Raw genomic sequence first — 20,575 nt, 5'->3', positions numbered from 1 at the left:
CAGAGCACCCTGAACTTAACCACTAGGCCATGGGACCGGTCCCTCATTTTTCTTGGGAAGATTCTTAGGAGTGGAATTGTTGGGTCGTATGTAAGTTCATGTTTAACTCTTTAATAAATGATGAAACCTTTCCTTTCTAAGTGTTTATGCTGTTCTACATTCCTACTAGGAAAGTATTAGAATTCCAGCTTATACATCCTTGCCTGTACTTGGTATTGTCAGCATTTGATTATAGCCCTTCTGGTGTTTGTGAAGTGGTATCTTATGGTGGTTTTAAATTTGCATTTTCCTAATGGCCACTGAAGTTGAGCACCTTTTCATATGCTTACTTGGTAAAATAAGCATATCCTCTTTAGCGTAATGCCTCCTCCTTTCTTTTGCCCATTTGTTAGTTGGATTGATTGGGGTTTTTTTACAGTTGAGTTTTCAGAGTTATTGATATAGGACTTATGTCCAAATATAAAGATATGCTGTTGTTGGGTGGAGTATTCTATAAATTCCATCAGGTAAAATTGGCTGATGATGATGTTTAAGTCTACTCTGGCCTTGCTGGTTTTTTGCCTAATTGTCCTATCAAGGGAAGAAAGAGGAAAAAAAGGGGTTATAAGTTGTACAAGGTTGCATTTCATGGCATTTATCTACTCCCCTGTATTCCCAAGTCCCTCCCAAGACTTCTTTCTATTTTGTTAAGTAGTTATTGTTTAACAGAACTCTAAAGAGTTCCACTATATTCTTAATTAACAATTTGTTCATGCTGTCTTTACCCTTTGCCCATCTTTCATTCATATTGTAGGCTTTATGTGTATACCCATGAACTGCAAATGATTTAGTTAAATAAAAACTTCATACAGTTGATACCAGAGCACTCTGAGTGCTTCTTAATGCATGTATATTTATTTCCATTATTTTAGTAGATTATTTGAATATGTTAAATGTCTAGTTCTGGTATCTGATTTTGGTGGGCTTCATTACCATAGCATGGGCCTGAGCTGCAGTCATTGCCAGTTGTTTCTCAATAGCTTAAAGTGAGAAATTCCAAACAAATCTTGGTCTCACTTTATACTATCTGTATCTGAATTTTATCAGTCAAGAACAACCAGTAAGAATATAGCAATAAAACAATCACTGATCTGCTCTTTTTTTAACAAGCCAATTCTGATAATTCTAAAAGAGAGAAGCAACCTTTTAAATGACAAATTACAGTATAATTTCAATGCCACTCCTAAATCCTGTGTTTTTTTATAGTAGAGCATACTGAAAATTTCATGAGTTTAAAGCAGTAGATTAAGTTGGTTTTGGTAGAAATTTAACCTCACATCATCATGTATCAGAGCAGCACTACCAAATAATATTTTTTAAGTTACAGGCAGAAGTCACATGAATAAATGTCTTGTCTCTTCAGTTACAAATACTCTGCTCAGCTTCAGTGTGTGGTTGTAGAGTGGGAGAAGGGGCCAGTATAGGAATAACATACCAGCAGTTTAACTGACATGGCCAGATGTTTTGATTCTCGGAACAATGCTCTAAATGTGATCTTGGGGTTGGTTCCATTGCTGTGTAGTTGCATAAGGGAGTAGTGGCAATGGAGATTGCATTTTTAAATACTGTAAGCCTCCTTGAAAAGGTGACATTTCCTCAAAGACTTGAAAGAGGTGACAGAAAGGAATGAGGCAGGGTGTGGATATGCAGAGAACTAGGACCTTAAAGGTTACTCTAAGGACTTTGGCCTTTTATAAAACTCTTGAATAAAATGTGAAGATATTAGAGAATTTTGAGTGTAGAGGTGACATTATGACATATTTTAGAAGGATTAATTTATCTCTTTTGAGGAATAGACTGTAGGGTGGCGTGGATAGTTTCTTCAGTAAGCCAGGCAAGAGGTGGTGATGGCTTGCATCAGAATAGTAGCAGTGGAAGTGTGAGAAGTGTTTGGATTCTGGAAGTGTTTTGAAGTCAAGCTGACAGGTTTTACTCATGAGATTATTTATGAAGTATATAAGAAGAGAAAATCAAGGACGTCATTAAGATTTTTGCCAAAAAAGGAAAAAGAACAGAACTGGAAGAATAGAGTTCCTATTTACTGAGATAGGGAACACTGCATGAGAAATAAATGTTTGGGTGAAAGATGAGTTCAGTTTTGGCCATGTTAAGTTTGATGCCTGTTAGACATCAAAATGAAGCTGTTGAGTAGGCAGTTGGATATATGAGTATGGAGTTCAGGGAAGGCTCTGGCTTGGAAATATAAATTTGGGAGTCATTTAGTGTATTGATGGTAAACTGGATGTGAGCACTAAAAGAATGAATATAATTAGAAAAAAAGAAGTCCAAGGTCTGAGTGAATATAATTGGAAAAAAGAAGTCCACAGATTGGGGAGAAGATGATGATCAGCAAGGAGATAAAAGGAGTGGTCAGTGAAGGGAAGAAAACCAAACTAACTGATGAAAATGTTTCAAGAAGATGAGAATGATCAACTTTGTTAAATGTTTTTGATATATCAATGAAGCTGAGTCCTGAAAATTGACCTTTGGATTTAGAGAAAGTCATTGGTGATCTTGTTGAAACTTATTCCAGGAGAATGATTAGCTTGAAAGCTTAACTAGAGTGGATTTTAGAAAGTGTGAGAGGAGAAGAAAAGAGGAAAAAATTTTTCCAATGATCTTTACTATAGATGGAGGCAGAAACATGAAACTTGACGGGGAAGTGGAGTCAAGCAAAGATTTGTTGTATTTTGTGTTTTAAAATGGGGAGAATAACAGCATCTTGCATGCTGATGGGAATGAGTTAATAAAGAAGGAAAAAAAAATTAAGGGAGAATTGGTGGAGAGGGTCCTTTAGTCAGTGAGGAGTATGGGGTCTAGGGTACAAGAAGAGTGGTTGGGCTTAAATAGGAGCACAGATAGTCACAGGAAGGAAGGCAGAATATGGTATAGACAACTCATTGGTGGATAGGTTTGATAGAAGTTTGTAGAGGTTTTCTTCTTGTAGCTTCGATTTTCTCAGTGAAATGGGAGGTGAGATCATTAGTTGAGAGTGAGAATGGGGAATGAGGGTTGGAGGTTTGAGGAGAGAAGGAAATGGTGTGAAATCATACAGGAGAGTGAGAAAATGGACCAAGGAAATAATAGTGCGATTGTTGGTCATCATTAAGGGACATTTGAAGTTTGTGGTCAGAGTTTTAAAGTGAAACCAGAGGGCATTGTTTTTGCTTTTCTCTAGTCATCTTAATAGTGTGTAGTCAGTTATGGAGTAGGTGGAGAATTGGATTCAGTCAGGGTTGGGTTTGCCACGTGTATTCTAGAAGCAAACATGAGTCCTACTACAGTGATGCTAGAGAGATTCCTACTTTTTTTTCAGAGAAGGATGTAGGGGAAGCAAATTCTTCAAGGGAATAGCAGATTTTAGTTAGAATAAGGAGATGGTGGAGGGACTGTGTTAAATGAGCTTTAGAGTGTAGAGCATTTTGCTGACAAAGGACCCTAAGTTCCAGAGGGCATCTTGTGATTTTTATAACTAAGAGATCATGATGTAATTTCCTCCTACCCTGAGTGAATCTATTTAAAGGAGAACAGTTGACCTAGGAAACTGACATTTTGAATGGAGAGACATAATTTGGGAAGCAGAATTAGGATTGGGGGCTAGACTAAGGTTTATCATTAGGGTACCTGAAGGATTTGAGTGGAACTTGCAAACTTCACCCATCATAATTTTGTCTTCTAGAGGTTTCCTTTTGGAAATATAGGCTCTTCCTTTTTGTACTGTCCTGGTGATTGATATATATGTATATATTATATAGGGGATAGAGCCCAAGGTCTTTAATCTACTCGATCCTAACTTATGGAGTTTCACCTACCTCAGTGTATAATGCCTCATTCCTTTTTAATCAGTCATCAGTAGCAGGATATAAAGTCTAGGGATCCAGGCAGAAGCCTAAGTAGTGGTATAAAAAATTAAATTTTCTTTTTAAAGATTTAATTTTTCCTTTTTCTCCCGAAGCCCCCCCAGTACATAGTTGTGTGTATTTTTAGTTGTGAGTGCTTCTAGTTATGGCATATGGGATGCCGCCTCAGTGTGGCTTGACGAGCTGTGCCATGTCCACACCCAGCATTCGAACCAGCGAAACCCTGTGCCGCCGAAGCTGAGCACGAGAACTTAACCACTCGGCCATGGGGCTGGCCCCCAAAAATTAATTTCTAAAATCTTTTAAATTTGAAGTAATTTGAGATTTACAATAATTGAGGAAATATGTTAATCTTCTGCTTTGATCCTAGCCTTGTCTTATTCTCCTTATTAATTTTTTGCTTTTTGTACTTTGAGACTATTTTATTTGGTTATTCATGTTTAAGACAGTTACAGAAATCTGGTGAATCAAACATTTGTAATCATGTAATAATCTGCATTATCCCTGTTGATGTTTAGTGTCAATTTTTTTCTGATACTGTCTTTTGATTAGAATTTGCTTGATATCTTTTTCTATTCCTGTACCATTAGCTATTCTGTGCCCTTATGCTTTAGCTATTTATCTTAGAAATAGAAGAGAGTTAGGTTTTATTTTTTTAGTTAAATCTGACAGCCGCTTTTAATTAGCTTTTAAATGATCCACTTCTCAGGATAACACTAGCCCCTCTTGAGATTTTTGGCTCACACTGGGAGTCTCAAACGTGATTCCCTTCCTCTCTGGTTATCTGAAGCAACAGTATGTGCACAGCACTGTTGATTTAGTAATCTGAATCACACTGGATTTACAGTAGTCCCTCCTTGTCTGAGGGGGATACAGTCCAAGACCTCGGTGGATGCCTGAAACTGTAGTTAGTACTGATCCTTACATACTATGTTTTTTTGCTATACATACATATTTGAGGTGCGACAGCAAAGCTAGCACAAATTTTTTTCTTCTTCACAATTTCACCGATAGAAGATTTGTTCTTACCCTAGATCACAGTAACCTCAGCATACCATTTTTTTTCTTCCCTTATTAAGTCAAGAGCTTTGATCTTTTCACTTAAAGAAAGCTCTTTGCGGCTTCTCTTTGGCATATCCGAATTTCCAGCATCTCTACTCTTGCACTTTGGGGCCATTATGAAGTAAAATAAGGATTACTTGAACACGAGCACTGCGATATCACCACAGTTGATCTGATAACTGCGATGGTTACTAAGTGACTAATGGGCAGTTAGCGTATACAGTGTGAATACGCCGGACAAAGGGGTGATTCACGTCCCAGGTGGGAATGGGACAGCGTGTGATTACATTATGCTACTCAGAATAGTATGCAATTTAAAACTTATGAATTGTTTATTTCTGGAATTTTCCATTTAATGTTTTTGGACTTCAGTTGACTGTGGGTAACTGAAACCATGAAAGCAAAACTGCAGATAAGGGAGAACTACTGTAGATGGAATGATTCTAATGTTCTAGGTGTGCTGTCCATAAGTAAGCATGTAGTATGTAGTAAATATTTAGTGAATTAAAAAAAAGTATGAGACTGTTTCTTTTTAGTATTTATTATTAAGTTATTTCCTTGTAATGTTAGTGGGTTAATTTATAAACCATCTTTTAAAACTTTTTGTTTTAGTCCCAGAAATCCTGGATAGAAAGCACTTTGACCAAGAGGGAATGTGTATATATTATACCAAGTTCCAAAGACCCTCACAGGTAAGCACACTTTTGTTTCTTCTAGAAATTTAGATATAAACTATATTGTTGTTTGTTTATTAAACACCAAAATCATTAAATTATTTGTAGTTATTGTTAATTTTTGTGCTTACTGTTAATTATTCTTCTTTTAGCATTGGAAAAGGAGATATCATTTGCAAGATATCAGTATTCTGGAGTTCTTAGTGACATTTACAACATAAAACCTTTTCTTCGGAGTGTTCCCCATCCCTGAACTCCCCCAAATTATACTAGGGTATTACAGAGATAAGGCAGTTAGAAAGCGGTCTTTTTTTAAACTGATTCACTGATACTGAGAACTTAAAAGTGTTTATCTGTTTATTGGACATCTGTTCAGTACCCAACACTATGGTTCATGCAGAAGAAACCATTATGAACCTAATAGTTGCTGTTTTTATTTGCTACACTGTAGATTTAGATCAGCACCTACGGGAAAACCTATTGTCAGAGACTTTAGGCATCTCTGGTTGACTTTTTGGTCTTTAAAATAGTTTTGATAATAGAAAAATTTACAAGTAAAGGACATTAACTAAATTTCAAGAAAAAGTTGACCTTGTGAGGTATTTGACAAAACATTTTTCCTAAAATTATTTTTTCTGAAGCCTAAAAATAGAAAAAAGCTTAAAAGGGCAGACCAAAGATATAGTTATTTCCTAGCCTACAGAGCATCTCTTTTCATAGGCATGTAGGAAAAATTAATTGACAAAGGCATCTATAAGATTTGTGAATCTTCCTACCTTTCCTATGTATCAAACCTTGTTCTCTATCCAATTATCTTCTCTGCAGCTTGTACTACTATTTGATATATGGCTTTTATAAGAACATAACCAAATAGGTAATTTTTTATTAACTGATGTATTTTAAATTTATAGCATCTATTGTCCATAGTAGATACTCAGTAAATATTTGTTGAATAGAGTTTCTATACCTTTGTTTGTTATATTACATAAACCTGGTGTTTGAATTCGACATTTCTTTTTATTTTAACAGTGAAAAAAATGTGTATTTTGAATATATCTGTCACTTAAACAAATTTCTATTATAAGAGTAATGTACATGATAAATTGGCAAACTTTTGAGAAGCAGAAAGTTACCTCAGTACTCAGTTTCGGTACATCAAGACACTCATTATTAATAATATTTTGTTGCATTTATTTTTAATGTTTCCTGAATGCGTAGCTTTTGTTTTAAAATATTGCTGTCTATATGTAAAATACTGTATCTGCTTTTTAGCAAAATGTTATAGTAAATGTATTTTTTCATATTATAGAAATTTTACAAGATGGTAGTTAATATTTTGTTAGTGTATATACCACAATTCATATACCTATTCTACTCTTGGACATTTGAATTGTTTTTAATTTTTAGCCATTATGAATGAAAATTAGGCCATATAAAGATCTTAGAGGATAAAACGTTTTTTGTATTTAAGGCTTTTTCCCCACTTAGTATATGTGCTCCCAAAAAGCTTTCCAAGAGGATTAAAGCAGTATACATTATCACCGGTAGTGATGAGAATGCTTACTTTACTGAAGATTGACTATAGTAACGTTTTCCATCATCTTCAGGAAAAAGTGATAAATAGTAAATGTCTTAAATTGCATTTATTTGATTACTATTGAGAACACCACATTTTTTAATATTCCGATTTTTGGTAAATTGTATCAATGTCTTTTTAGATCATTAAAATAGATGACCTGGGCCCAGCCCGGTGGTGTAGTGGTTTAATTCATGTGCTCCACTTTGGTGGCTTGGGATTCCTGGATTCAGATCCCAGGCGCGGACCTATACCCTGCTTGTCAAGCCACTCTGTGGCAATGTCCCATGTACAAAATAGAGGAAGATTGGTACAGATGTTAGCTCAGAGACAATCTTCCTTAAGCAAAAAGAGAAAGATTGGCAATAGATGTTAGCTCAGGGCCAATCTTCCTCACCAAAAAATAAACAAATAAAACAGAGAAGCTAATGTCTCTTCCAATCATTATTCTATGATTGATTTGAATTTATTACTAATTATTAAATATACATTTTATAACAGCATAACATCACATTTCTTAACCAGAGAGCATAATTCACATTTCCCAGGTCACATGGCTAATAATTCATAATGATAGGATTAGAATTTAGATCTCCATATTTCAGTGTGTTCCAAATAAGTTCTAAAATAAGACACTGTTCTTTCATTGAGAGAATATTATGGTTTTGCTGTACTAAAAAAACAGATTGTATTATTAAGGAGTTTTTTCCCTATTATTTTGTTGATTTAATTTTTCAATAGAAATAATAAAAGTACTCATTTAGGTGTTAAAGAAATACCAGGCTATTATTAAGTATCTTTGGCTTTAGCCATCCATATGAGGCATGATTTACAAATACAGCTGGTCATTTCTTTCTACACAAGTTGAGTTTTAAAATCAATTTTATATGAATAGGTTAATACATGGATTTACAAGGTACCAACACTTATAAGTGGAAGTCTCCTTTCTACCTCTGTGCCTTAAGTTCCCCTTCCTGAAGGAAACCTTATTACCTATTCTTTGAAATATCTTCCAGAAATAGTTATAGTCTTTGAATGTCTAAGCAAATGTATATTTATTCCTCCCTCTCTCCTTTTAAATACATACTGTTTAGTTCATTGTGTTTATCTTGACAATAACCATTTTGTTCTTAATTGTTGCATCCTTTTTAATTATATGCTTGAATGATAATTTGTCTTAGTAGTCCCTTATTTTAGCTATTGTTTTTCTTTTTGCGATTAGAAAAAAAATACTGTAGTGAATAACCTTCATTAATTAATTAATTATTTTACACGTATGCTACAGATACTTTTTAGCCTGTACTTTTAGTACTAGAATTAGAGTTTAAGAAGGAGTCTACATTTTTCATTTTGATGAGTATTACCAAATTGCGCTACCTAGAGATTATATTAATTTATATTCCCACCAGCAGATATGAGACAACCTTTCTCTATATTCTTGCCAAGATATTGTCTTAAAGGATTTTTAAAAAATCTTTTATAATCAAATGGCTTTCCTATGTATGTTTTTACTATCAACTATCTGTTCATATATTTTTCTTTTTTGTATTTATTTGAAGAAGCTCTTTATATATTAGGGGAACTAACCTTTTGTCAGCAAATATTTTTTCTCACTTTGACTTTAGACTTTGTTAGTGGCGTATTTTTCCTGTGTAGAAATGATGTATTTTTATGTAGTTAAATCTGTCAGTCTTTTCTTTTATGGTGTCTGGATTTTATGTTGTAACTAATTGTATTTAAAATGTGGAAACTATGTGAGTCTTAAAAAAGTCATTTGAATATATAAATCAAGGTATAAATGACCTATGATATCCACTGAAAAATTAAACTAAATATATAATTTTCCTTTGTTTTGTACTTTTATGTGGATTTTATATGGTTTAGTTTAAACTAAAAATTTTTTTTTGCTTTTAAGTAATAAATTTACCTTGTTTCATAGATGCCTTCCAGGATGTCAAATTTGTCAGCAACTCGTCAGGTAAGTTTTAATAACATAACTCTATTGCACAAATTTTGAAAAATAAAACTAATAATCTAATAAATAAAAACTTGAAAAATAAAACTTCTAATCTATTAGAAACATCAGTTAGAATACAGTGGGGTAAAATTCACAAGCTGTTGTATTTGAGGGGTACTTTACTCAGACTCAGAGGTGAGGGATCAGACAAGGCTGCTTGAGACTGAAGTGAAGCTACGTGAACAGAATTCTGAAGTTGGATGTTAACTGAATAAAGATTGAGGACAAGGGATTTTAGGCAGAGAGAAGAGATATGGGAAGGCCTAACAGTGACGAGATGAGGGCTCCGTCAGGAAACTGTAGAATGTAAGGTGGACACTGGAGAGATCTGAGTTTGACAAATAAGCAGGGGCCAGATCGTTTCAGCTCTTTGTGTACTATGCCACATAGCTTTGATTTCATGTTAAAAGGATATTGTACAGGGAAGTAACATGCTCAGATTGTTCTTTTTCCCCCCAGTAAAAGCAGTTGGCATTTTGAGGAGATTGGATTGGGAGAAAAAAAATTGTTTGGAAAGTTTTGGAGTAATTCTGGCAAAAAATGAGAGCCTGAATTAAGATAGTGGCTGTGATGATGAAGACAAGTAGACATTTGAAGGGATTAATGAGATAAACTCAATAGGATGTGGCGGATATGTGGAGAAAGGGAGGATTTGAGGATGGTACCTAAATTTCTTACTTAAGCAACTGAATAAGTAGTAATATTGTTCATGAAGATCTGATCAAGGAATGTAAGAGGAAGACGAGAAGGTCTCTGGTTGGTAGGCTAAAAACAAAAGTGTATAGAATGAGTTCATTTTAGATATATTGAGTTGTTTTACCATCTTCAGTCCTATTCATTCCTTCCTCTAGATGAAAAGTTCCACCTGGTGTCTTTCCATTCAGGCTGAAGAGTTTCCTTTAGCATTTGGTAGCATTTAGATATACTGGAGATGAATTTTCTCAGCTTATTTTATCTGAAAATATTTTTATTGTACCTTCCTTTTTGAAGGATATTTTCACTAGCTGTAGAATTCTAAGTTGACAGTTTTCTCCTTCCAGCACTTTAAGAATATCATTATATTGTCTTCTGGTTCTCCTGAAAAGTCGCCCGTCATTAGTGTAATTCTCTTCTATGTAGTGGGTCTTTTTTTTCCTCTGGCTCCTTTAAAGATTTTTTTTTCCTGTAGTTTCAATTTCAGCAGCAGGTCTATAATGTGCTTGAGAGTGGTTCTCTTTGTATTTTCTCTGCTTGCATGAATATCTGCAAGTTCATGTTTTTCACCAAATTGGGAAGTTTTTGACCATTGTTTCTTAAAATATTTTTCTTCCTCATTCTCTCTCTCTTCCCTCTAGGACTCCAGTTATGCATATGTTGGATTCCTTGATATTTCCCACAGGTCATTGAGGCCCTGTTTTATTATTGTTTTTTAATTAAAATTTTTTTCCATTTATCAAATTAGATCATATGTGTTGATCTGTCTTCAGGTTCACTAACCCTTATTTCTGCAATCTTTAATATATTGTTTTGCCAATCCAATGAACTTTTCATTTCATGCATATTTTTCATTTGTGAAATTTCCATTTGATTCTTTATTACAGTTTCTATGTCACTGCTGAGGTACCCTATCTGTCTCTTTATTATCACCATCTATTTCTAGAAGTCCTTGAACGTATTTCTAATACCTGCATTAAAATCTGTTTACTAATTCCAACACCTGCATCATTTAGGGTCTGTTTCTGTAGTCCACTTTTTTTCTTGGTTATGAGTCACATTTTCTTGCTTTTATATATGTCCAGTAATTTTTTATTGTATGTTATGAATGTTGTGTCTGATCCACTTTAGGGATTCTGGACTATGTTATCTTCCTTTAAAGGGTGTTCAGTTTTGTTCTGATGGATGATAAAGTTATTGGCATTCTTTTGTCCCATCAGGCTTTATTTATTCTTTGTTGGGGCAGCTCTATTTTTATTTTAAACTTAGTCCTAGTATATGGACCTTACTCCTAATCTGTAGCCTTTTTAGGGTCTCAGCTGAATGACCAAGGTGCTTAGTGATGTCTTTTCATCCTGAACTAAAAGTGCAATGTCTCCTAGGCCTTTATGACTCCGTTCTCAAACCCACAGCAGATCATTTCTGCTAGGTGTCACAGAGTGTTGCCTGACACAGATACAGCTCAGTCCATGGCCAAGAACCCATGATGAATCCTCATGCAAGTTTCTTTCTCTCTCTCTCTCTACAGTTCTTTCTTTTCTGGCAGCCTGCTACAAATTCCAACTGTTTCAGCAGCCTGGAATTCTGTTTTCTACCTCCTTGCTCAGCTCAGTGACACTGCTGTTTTCTGCCTGAGCATCACCTCTGTGCACAATGATTGAAAGATTTCCCACGGCTGGTGCAGTCATGGGGACGCCCCTGTTATTTCCCTCATTTCAAGGATCAAGTTTCCTTTTGTCCAGTGCTTAAAAACAGTTATCCTCATATATTTTGTTCACTTTTGTCAGGAGTCCCCAAGATGACCCTAGGTTTGGTAATTAGGTAGAAGGACTCACAGGGCTCAAAGTGTACTCACAGCTAAGATTTAGTAAGTATGATGATATCTGTATTGAGGAAGTTCCCTCCTTTCCTGATTTGCTGAAAATGTTTATAGTGAATGAATGTTGAATTTCGTTGGTCTTTTCTATGAGCAAGCTCTTTGTTCATTGATTTTTCTTCATTGTTCTCCTCTTTTTCTGTTTCATTATGTTCTTTTTATTTTTTCTTTCCATCTGCTTACTTTGGGTTTAGTTTGCTGTTTTTAATTGTTAAGGTGGAAGTTTAGATTGGTATTGCTTGCAGGTCTTTTCTAATTTAAACTTTATACTACTATATAGTGTATTTTTTTATCCTATATAGTGTATTTTTATACTGTAAAGTTTATGTATAAATACGCACTATAACTTTACTTCTAAACACTATACAATTGCATCTTATATATTTTGATACTATTTTTGTTTTCATTTTGTTCTAAATATTTTCTAGTTTTTTTTTTGTGAGTTTCTTTGAATCATGAGTTAATTAGAAGTGTCATTTTTTCCTGGTAGTTTCTTTTGTTGGTTTCTAGTTTAATTTTATTGTAGTCGGAGAGCATACTTTTTATAATTTACATCCTTTTTAGTTTATTGAGACTTATTTTATGGCCCAGAATGTGGTTAATCTTGGTGAGTAGTTCCTGTGCACTCTAGTAGAGTTTTTATTCTCTTGTTGGGTGGAGTGTTCTATAAACGTCTATTAAATCACTTTGGTTGGCTGATAGTTTTGTTCAAGTCTTATAGGATTCTAAGTTGATAGTTTTTTTTCCTTTTAGTACTTCAAAGGTGCTATACTAGTGACTTTTGGCTTGCATGGTTTTGGACAAGATGTCTTCTGTCATTCTTATCTTTGTTCTCCCGTGTATAATGTGACATTTGTAGTCTGGTTGCTTTTAAGATATTCTCTTTTTGTGTGGCTTTCAGCAATGCCCTACTGTGATTTCTTCAAGTTTGTTTTGCATAGTTCTTATTGAACTGCTCAGATCTGTCAAACAGTTTTCAAACTTTTGCCCAATATGTTTTAAAATTTTTGCTCCCACTTCCTTCTTTCTGGGACTTGAATTATGGTTGTGTTGAGCTACTTGATAGTGTTCCATGGGTCACTACTGTTCTATTCTCATTGTTCCTTTCAGTCTTTTTTCTCAGTATTTCATTTTGGATAGTTCCTATTGCTATGTCTTCAAATTTACTGGTTTTCTTTTTTTGTAGTGTCTGATATATAAATCCTACCCTGTGACATTTTCATTTCAGATACTCTGTTACCTTTAGATTCTAGTTGGGCCTTTTTTTAAAAAAATATTTTCCAGTTCCTTCCTCATGTTCATGTTTTTGTCTATCTTCCCAAGCATTTCTTTTCTTTCTTTTTTTTTTTTGAGGAAGATTAGCCATGAACTAACTCCTGCCAATCCTCCTCTTTTTTCTGAGGAAGACTAGCCCTGAGCTAACATCTGTGCCCATCTTCCTCTGCTTTATATGTGGGACAACTACCACAGTATGGCTTGCCAAGCGGTGCCATGTTCACACCCGGGATCCGAACCGGCGAACCCTAGGCCACTGACTTGGAACATGCGCACTTAACCGCTGCATCACCAGGCGGCACCCTAAGCATTTCTTAATAGTTGGAGCTTATTTATAATAACAGGGCATACCTTGGAGATATTTCAGGTTTGCTTCCAGACCACTGCAATAAAGTGAGTATCACAGTAAAGTGAGTCACACAAACTTTGGTTTCCTATTGTATATGTAAAAGTTACATTTACATTATACTGTAGTCTGTTAAGTGTGCAATAGCATTATGTCTAAAAAAACAATGTATATACCTTAATTTAAAAATACTTTATTGCTAAAAAATGCTAACCATGTGAGCCTTCAGTGATTCGTAATCTTTTTGCTGGTGAAAGGTCGTGAATTGATGTTTATGGCTGCTGACTGATCAGGGTCGTGGTTGCTAAAGGTGAGGTGGCTTGGCACTTTCTTAAAATAAGACACCAGTGAAGTCTGCCACATTGATTGACTCTTCCTTTTATGAACAATTTCTCTGTAGCACGTGATGCTGCTTGATAGCATTTTACCCACAGTAGAACTTCTTTCAAAACTGGAGTCCATCCTCTCAAACCCTTCTATTGCTTTATCACCTAAGTTTATGTAATATTCTAAATCCTTTGTTGTCATTTCAGTAGTCTTCATAGCATCTTCACCAGGAGTAGATTCCATCTCAAGAAACCATTTTCTTTGCTCATCTGTAAGAAACAACTCATCTGTTAAAGTTTTGTCATGAGATTGCAGCAATTCAGTCACATCTTCTAATTCTAGTTCTCTTGCTATTTCTGCTACATCTGCAGTGACTTCCTCCACTGAAGTCTTGAATCTCTTAAAGTCATCCATGGGTTGATTCCAATCCTGGAACCTTCCAAAACTCCTGTTAATGTTGGTATTTTGACCTCTTTCCGTGAATCACAAATGTTCTTAATGGCATCTAGAATGGTGAATCCTTTCCAGAAAGTTTTACCAGATCCATCAGAGGAATCACTGTCTATGGCAGCTATAGCCTTATGAAATGTATTTCTTAAATAATAAGACTTGAAAGTTGAAATAACTCCTTGATCCATGGGCTGCAGAATGGATGTTGTGTTAGCAGACATGAAAACAACATTAATCTCATTGTAGATCTCCATCAGAGCTCTTGTGTGACCAGGTGCATTATCAGTGAGTGGTCATGTTTTGAAAGGAATCTTTAGTTCTGAGCAGTAAGTCTGAACAGTGGGCTTAAAATATTCAGTCAACCATGTTGTAAACAGATGTCCTGTCATCCAGGCTTTGTTGTTCCACTTATAGAGCACAGGCAGAGTAGATTTAGTATAATACTTAAGGGCCCTAGGATTTTTAGAAAGGTAAATGGCATTGGCTTCAACTTAAGTCACCAACTGCCTTAGTGTCTAACAAGAGAATTAGCCTGTCCTTTGAAGCTTTGAAGCCAGGCATTGACTTCTTTCTAACTATGAAAGTCCTAGGTGGCATCTTCTTTCAATAGAAGGCTCTTTCATCTACATTGAAAATCTGTTATTTAGTGTAGCCACCTTCATTAATTGTCTTTGCTAGATCTTCTGGTTAATTTGCCACAACTTCTACATCAGCTCTCGCAGCTTCACCTTGCACTTTTATGTTATGGAGACAGCTTCTTTCTTTAAACGTCACGAACCAACCTCTCCTAGCTTCAGACTTTTCTTCTTCAGCTTATTCACCTCATTCACCTCTTTCAGCCTTCACAGAATTGAAGAGAGTTAAGGCCTTACTCTGGATTAGGCTTTGGCTTAAGGGAATGTTGTGGCTGGTTTGATCTCTCTAGACCACTAAAACTTTCTCCATATCGGCAGTAAGGCTGTTTCACTGTCTTACCATTTGTGTGTTTGCTGGGGGAGCACTTTTAATTTCCTTCAAGAGCTTTTCCTTTGCGTTCAATTTGGCTAATTGTTTGGCACAAGAGACCTAGTTTTCAGCCTGTTTTGGCTTTCGACATGCCTTCCTCACTAAGCTTAATCATTTCTTGCTTTTGATTTTAAGTGAGAGACATGCAACTCTTCCTTTCACTTAACTCTTAAAAGCCATTCTAGGGTTATTAACTGGCCTAATTTCAATATTCAGTATTGTGTCTTGGAAATAGGGAGGCCTGAGGAGAGGAAGAAGGACAGGAGAACACATACAACATTTATTAAGTTCACGGTCTTATATAGGCGCAGTTCATGGTGCCCCCAAACAATTACAGTAGTAACATCAAAGATCACTGATCACCACAACAAATAGGATAATCAACAACGAAAAAGTTTGAAGTGGTGTAAGAATTGCCAAAATGTGACTTAGAGACATACAGTGAGCAAATGCTGTTGGAAAAATGGCACTGATAGACTTGCTTGACGCAGGGTTACCTCAGACCTTCAATTTGTAAAACACTCAATATCTGCAAAGGGCAGTAAAGCAACATGCAATAAAACGAGGTATGCCTGTAGTTGTTTCAGTGTCCTTTTCTGCTAATTCCATCATCTTTATACAATTTCTGGGTCTTCATTTACTGATTTTCTTTTCACTTATATATTCTGACTTCTTCACATGCCTAGTAATTGTTTTTGTTCATTTGTTTTGGAGTTTTTTATTTGGTGAGGAAGAATGGCTGTGAGCTAACATCTGTGCCAATCTTCCTCTATTTTTATGTGGGATACCGCCACAGCATGGCTTGATGAGTGATGTGTAGGTTCACGTCCAGGATCCAAACCGGTGAACCCAGGCTGCCGAAGCAGAGCATGCGAACTTAACCACTATGCCGCCATGCTGGCCCCCACATGCCTAGTAATTTTTGATGGATGCTGCATACTGTGAATTATTTATTTTGGGTTGTTGGATTTTTGTTGTATTCCGTTAGGGAGTTTTGTACTTATTTTATCATGTAATTAAGGTCCTTTGGATCAGTTTGATTCTTTCAAGTCTTGCTCTTACACTTGTCAGGGCACATGTGTTCTAGGTCTAATTTAGTCCTTTAATTGCGCATTAGTCTTCTGAGGACCCTATCATAGTCCTGTGTCTTATGAGCTCTCTCCCTCTGGTTGGTGGAAACACAAACTTTTCCCTACCCTTTATGAACTTCAGGAATTATTTGGCTTACTGCTGTCTAGTAGTTTTTACCTTTGCCTTGGGTGGTTTATTCTTACTCATGCTTAAGGAGGCCCTTCTGCATATATGTGGAACTTTCTCTAGCTCCTTCCTCCTTTTGTTTTCTGCCCCACATTAGCTCTTTGGCTTCTACAAACTCTTATATGATTTTTTTTATCAAATCTGCCTGGCTTCATTGGGTTCCTGCTTCCTACATAGTGGTCCAAGAAGTGCTTCTAGGTAGAGTGCAAACCTTTCTGCCCCTGGCCCCAGGCCCCGTTGTTGTCACATATAGATTAGTTTGCATTTTCTTGAGTTCTGTATACATGGAATCATATAAATATGTACTCTTTGGCATCTGGCTTCTTTCATTCAGCATAATGATTTTGAGATTCATCCATATCAGTGGTTCATTCCTTTCTCTTGCTGAATACTATTTATTATATGGTTATACAATCATGCACCACCTGATGACGTTTTGGTCAACAACAGATTGTATATATGACAGTGGTCCCATAAGATTGGTGCCATATAGCCTGGGTGTGTAGTAGGCTATACTACCTAGGTTTGTGTAAGTCCACTGTATGATGTTGGCACAATGAAGAACTCACCCAATGATGTATTTCTCAGAATGTATCCCTGTCGTTAAGCAATGCATGACTGTATTACATTTAGTAGATGCCCCACACTAAATGTAGATGACTCCTACATCATCAAATACTAACGTATTTATATTATGTCAATGCTATGGTGAAGATAATACCCTAAAATCAAAAAGTCAAATTATTTTCATATTCTTCATTGGTTCATTCGTTTTATTATCATTATTTTTCCCCCTTTTCTCCCCAAAGCCCCTCAGTACATAGTTGTATATTTTTAGTTGTGAGTCCTTCTGGTTGTGGCATGTGGGATGCCGCCTCAGCATGGCCTGACAAGCAGTGCCATGTCCGTGCCCAGGATTTGAACCAGCAGAAACCCTGGGCCGCTGAAGCAGAGTGCTCGAACTCAACCACTTGGCCATGGGGCCGGCCCCGGTTCATTCATTTTAATTCAGTTTTTCATGGACTAATTTTTTGAAAGGTCTTTTTAAAATTTCTTTTATTTTTTTAGGTGTTTTTGTGGTCGCTTAGTCAAGCAACATGCTTGTTTTACTGCAAGTCTTGCCATGAAATACTCAGATGTGAAATTGGGTGACCATTTTAATCAGACACCAGAAGAATGGTCTGTGGAAAAACATACAGAACAGAGCCCAACGGATGCATATGGAGTCATAAATTTTCAAGGGGGTTCTCATTCCTACAGAGCAAAGGTATGTCAAGTATTTGATTTTTTATTTCAGTTTATCTTATCTGAATAATATACATTTATTTATATGACAATTTATAAAACACTATGTCAAGACAGTTAGTCTCACTGATTTCTTTATGTATTTTGAAGATCTTTGTATAGGTGCATACACATAGAGAATTGTTATGTCTTGGTGAATTGAACTTTTTTAAATTATGAAATGTCTTTTATCTCTTGTCGTTTTTCTTGACAAAGTCTGCTTTTTCTGAAATCACCGTAACTAAATTTTCTTTCTTCCCTTTTACTTTTAAACTTTCCTTATGTAAGAGGTTTCTTTTTGATATGTAAATAAAATACATATATTTTAAATTTAGTCTACTGTCTCACTTTGTTCCCCTTTCTTTCTTGTGTCTTTTGGATTAAGTATTGTTATTTCTGCCCTTTCCTATTAGCATGTTATTTATACATTCTTTTTCTATTCTTTAATCTTATAATAAACATTATAAAATGCATTTTTAACTGGTGGCTCTTATAAATTAGTACTCTTACTACTTCCTGGACAATCTAGGAATCTTTAGAATACTTGTAACTGCATTTATCTCCCTTATGACTCACATGCTTTTATTGGCATGAATTTTATTTCTTTGTGTATTTTACACCCCTGAAACATAATTATTGTTCATGTAGATTTACCAACATTTTACCATTTACGTTGTTCTGACTGCCTGCCTTCTTTGATGGGAAAAGCAGTGCCAAATGGTGGGCCCATCTCTCCAAATTTTCCTATTCTCTTGGATCCTGATCCTGCAAGTTCTCACTACCTTGGTAGCTCTCTTATTCCTTAAAAAATGTTATTTATCTATTTTCTAGTTTTTGTAGTTCCCAGGGGCAGAGTTAGTCCAAAACAACCTAGTCCATCATTGTCAGAAGTAGAATTCCTCATTTTATGTGTTCAAGTATAATAATGAGTTAAACAAAACTAATGCAGAAAGAGTATAGAACAAATCTCATTACAGAGCATTCTTAAGAGACTCAGGAGTCTTCTCAGTTTTGTAAAATTCTGATACTTTGGGATATTTTTCATTGGTGTTTGATCTCTGTAAAGGAATGGACAGTATATTGTTTTGCAAAGAACCTTTCTTAGAGACGATTAAAAATGTTTTTCTTGGGGCCGGCCCCGTGGCTGAGTGGTTAAGTTTGTGCGCTCCACTTCGGCGGCCCAGGATTTTGCTGGTTTGAATCCTGGGCACGGACGTGGCACTGCCCATCAAGCTATGCTGAGGTGGCATGCCACATGCCACAACTAGAGGGACCCACAACTAAAAATACACAACTATGGCCCAGGCTGCTGAAGTGGAACGTGCGCACTTAACCACTGCGTCACCAGGCTGGCCCCTTAACCTTGGAGTTTAAAATAAGAGTGCCACTACCTCTATAGCTCTTACAGAATGATTTTCCAACTTTAAAATCATTTGCTATTGCTTATTGCTAGGAGTGTAAATATATTAAAAGTAGCTTATCAAATCTATTTTGTAATCATCTGATTCAAATAAAATTTTTCTGAAGTCATATAATGTTGCATTATGAAACCTATGAACATATGCAATTATTTTGTTTTTTTAAAAATCTTTTTTAGTATGTGAGACTGTCCTATGACACCAAACCTGAAATCATTCTGCAACTTTTGCTTAAAGAATGGCAAATGGAATTACCCAAACTTGTTATCTCTGTACATGGGGGCATGCAGAAATTTGAGCTTCACCCACGAATCAAGCAGTTGATTGGAAAGGGTCTCATTAAAGCTGCAGTTACGACCGGAGCCTGGATTTTAACTGGAGGAGTAAACACAGGTACTGTGATGATTATACCAATTTTATTTAGTGTGTTCATAAATTTTTCATAATATATATTAGATATTTGAAATAATATTCAGCACTGAATATAAATATATTCGGTTCATCTGTAAAATAATTTACAGTTCCTAGATATAAATGGTAACTGTGAAAGTATTTGGTTTTCATTTAGTCTTTTAAGAAAATAATATACTTGGGCTGGCCCCGTGGCCGAGTGGTTAGGTTCGCGCGCTCCGCTGCAGGCGGCCAGTGTTTCGTTGGTTCGAATCCTGGGCGCGGACATGGCACTGCTCATCAAACCACGCTGAGGCAGCATCCCACATGCCACAACTAGAAGGACCCACAACGAAGAAGATACAACTATGTACCGGGGGACTTTGGGGAGAAAAAGGAAAAAATAAAAAAAATCTTAAAAAAAAAAAAAAAAAGAAAATAATATACTTTAGAGCAGGGGTTGGCAAACTATGACCCCATGCACCAAATCCAGCCCACTCCTTGTTTTTGTAAATAAAGGTTTATTGGAACACAGCCACACTCATTTGTTTTTGTATTGTCTATGGCTACTTTTGTGCTACAACAGCTGGGGTGAATAGATGTGTATGCCCTACAAAGCCTAAAATATTTACTATTTGGCCCTTTACAAAAAAAGGTTGCTGACCCCTACTACAGAGCAAAGTGTTCTTCCTGTCACTTTCTGACTACTGGTGAATTGATAGAAGAATGGCAATCCATTGCCTAGGAAGTGGTAAGAAGTAACTTTCAAAATTAATTATTAATATGCTATAATCTTTCATTCCAGTCTTCCCCATCACATATATGGGTTAGATTAAAATTAAAATTAATTTTAGTATCCAAAGTAAAGCATAATTATCACTTAAATTATTTTGCAAACATCTAATTCATTATCAGCAACTGTTTTTTTGAACCTCATTGTGAGTCAGACATTTTTCTGGGTGCTGAAAGCATATCATTCTACAAATTTACCTTGATGTAACTTATATTCTAGTGGGGGAGATGCAG

At 35.7% G+C, this 20,575-nt stretch overlaps 1 protein-coding gene across 1 annotated transcript in view; it reads left to right on the top strand.

Moving 5' to 3' along the window:
- TRPM7 (transient receptor potential cation channel subfamily M member 7) overlaps positions 1 to 20,575 on the top strand; it is a 110,309-nt gene that overhangs the window by 15,669 nt on the left and 74,065 nt on the right. Inside the window, exons 2-5 of the mRNA XM_046652252.1 lie at positions 5,574 to 5,653; positions 9,151 to 9,189; positions 17,526 to 17,724; positions 19,339 to 19,552. Coding sequence (XP_046508208.1) covers positions 5,574 to 5,653; positions 9,151 to 9,189; positions 17,526 to 17,724; positions 19,339 to 19,552 — 532 coding nt within the window. The remainder of the gene's footprint in view (positions 1 to 5,573; positions 5,654 to 9,150; positions 9,190 to 17,525; positions 17,725 to 19,338; positions 19,553 to 20,575) is intronic.

This window comes from Equus quagga, chromosome 2 (genome assembly GCF_021613505.1).
Source record: "Equus quagga isolate Etosha38 chromosome 2, UCLA_HA_Equagga_1.0, whole genome shotgun sequence".
In the NCBI taxonomy this organism is placed as follows: Eukaryota; Metazoa; Chordata; class Mammalia; order Perissodactyla; family Equidae; genus Equus; species Equus quagga.
The sequence above is the reverse complement of the archived record's forward strand: the minus strand, read 5'-3'. Positions and strand labels throughout refer to the sequence as shown.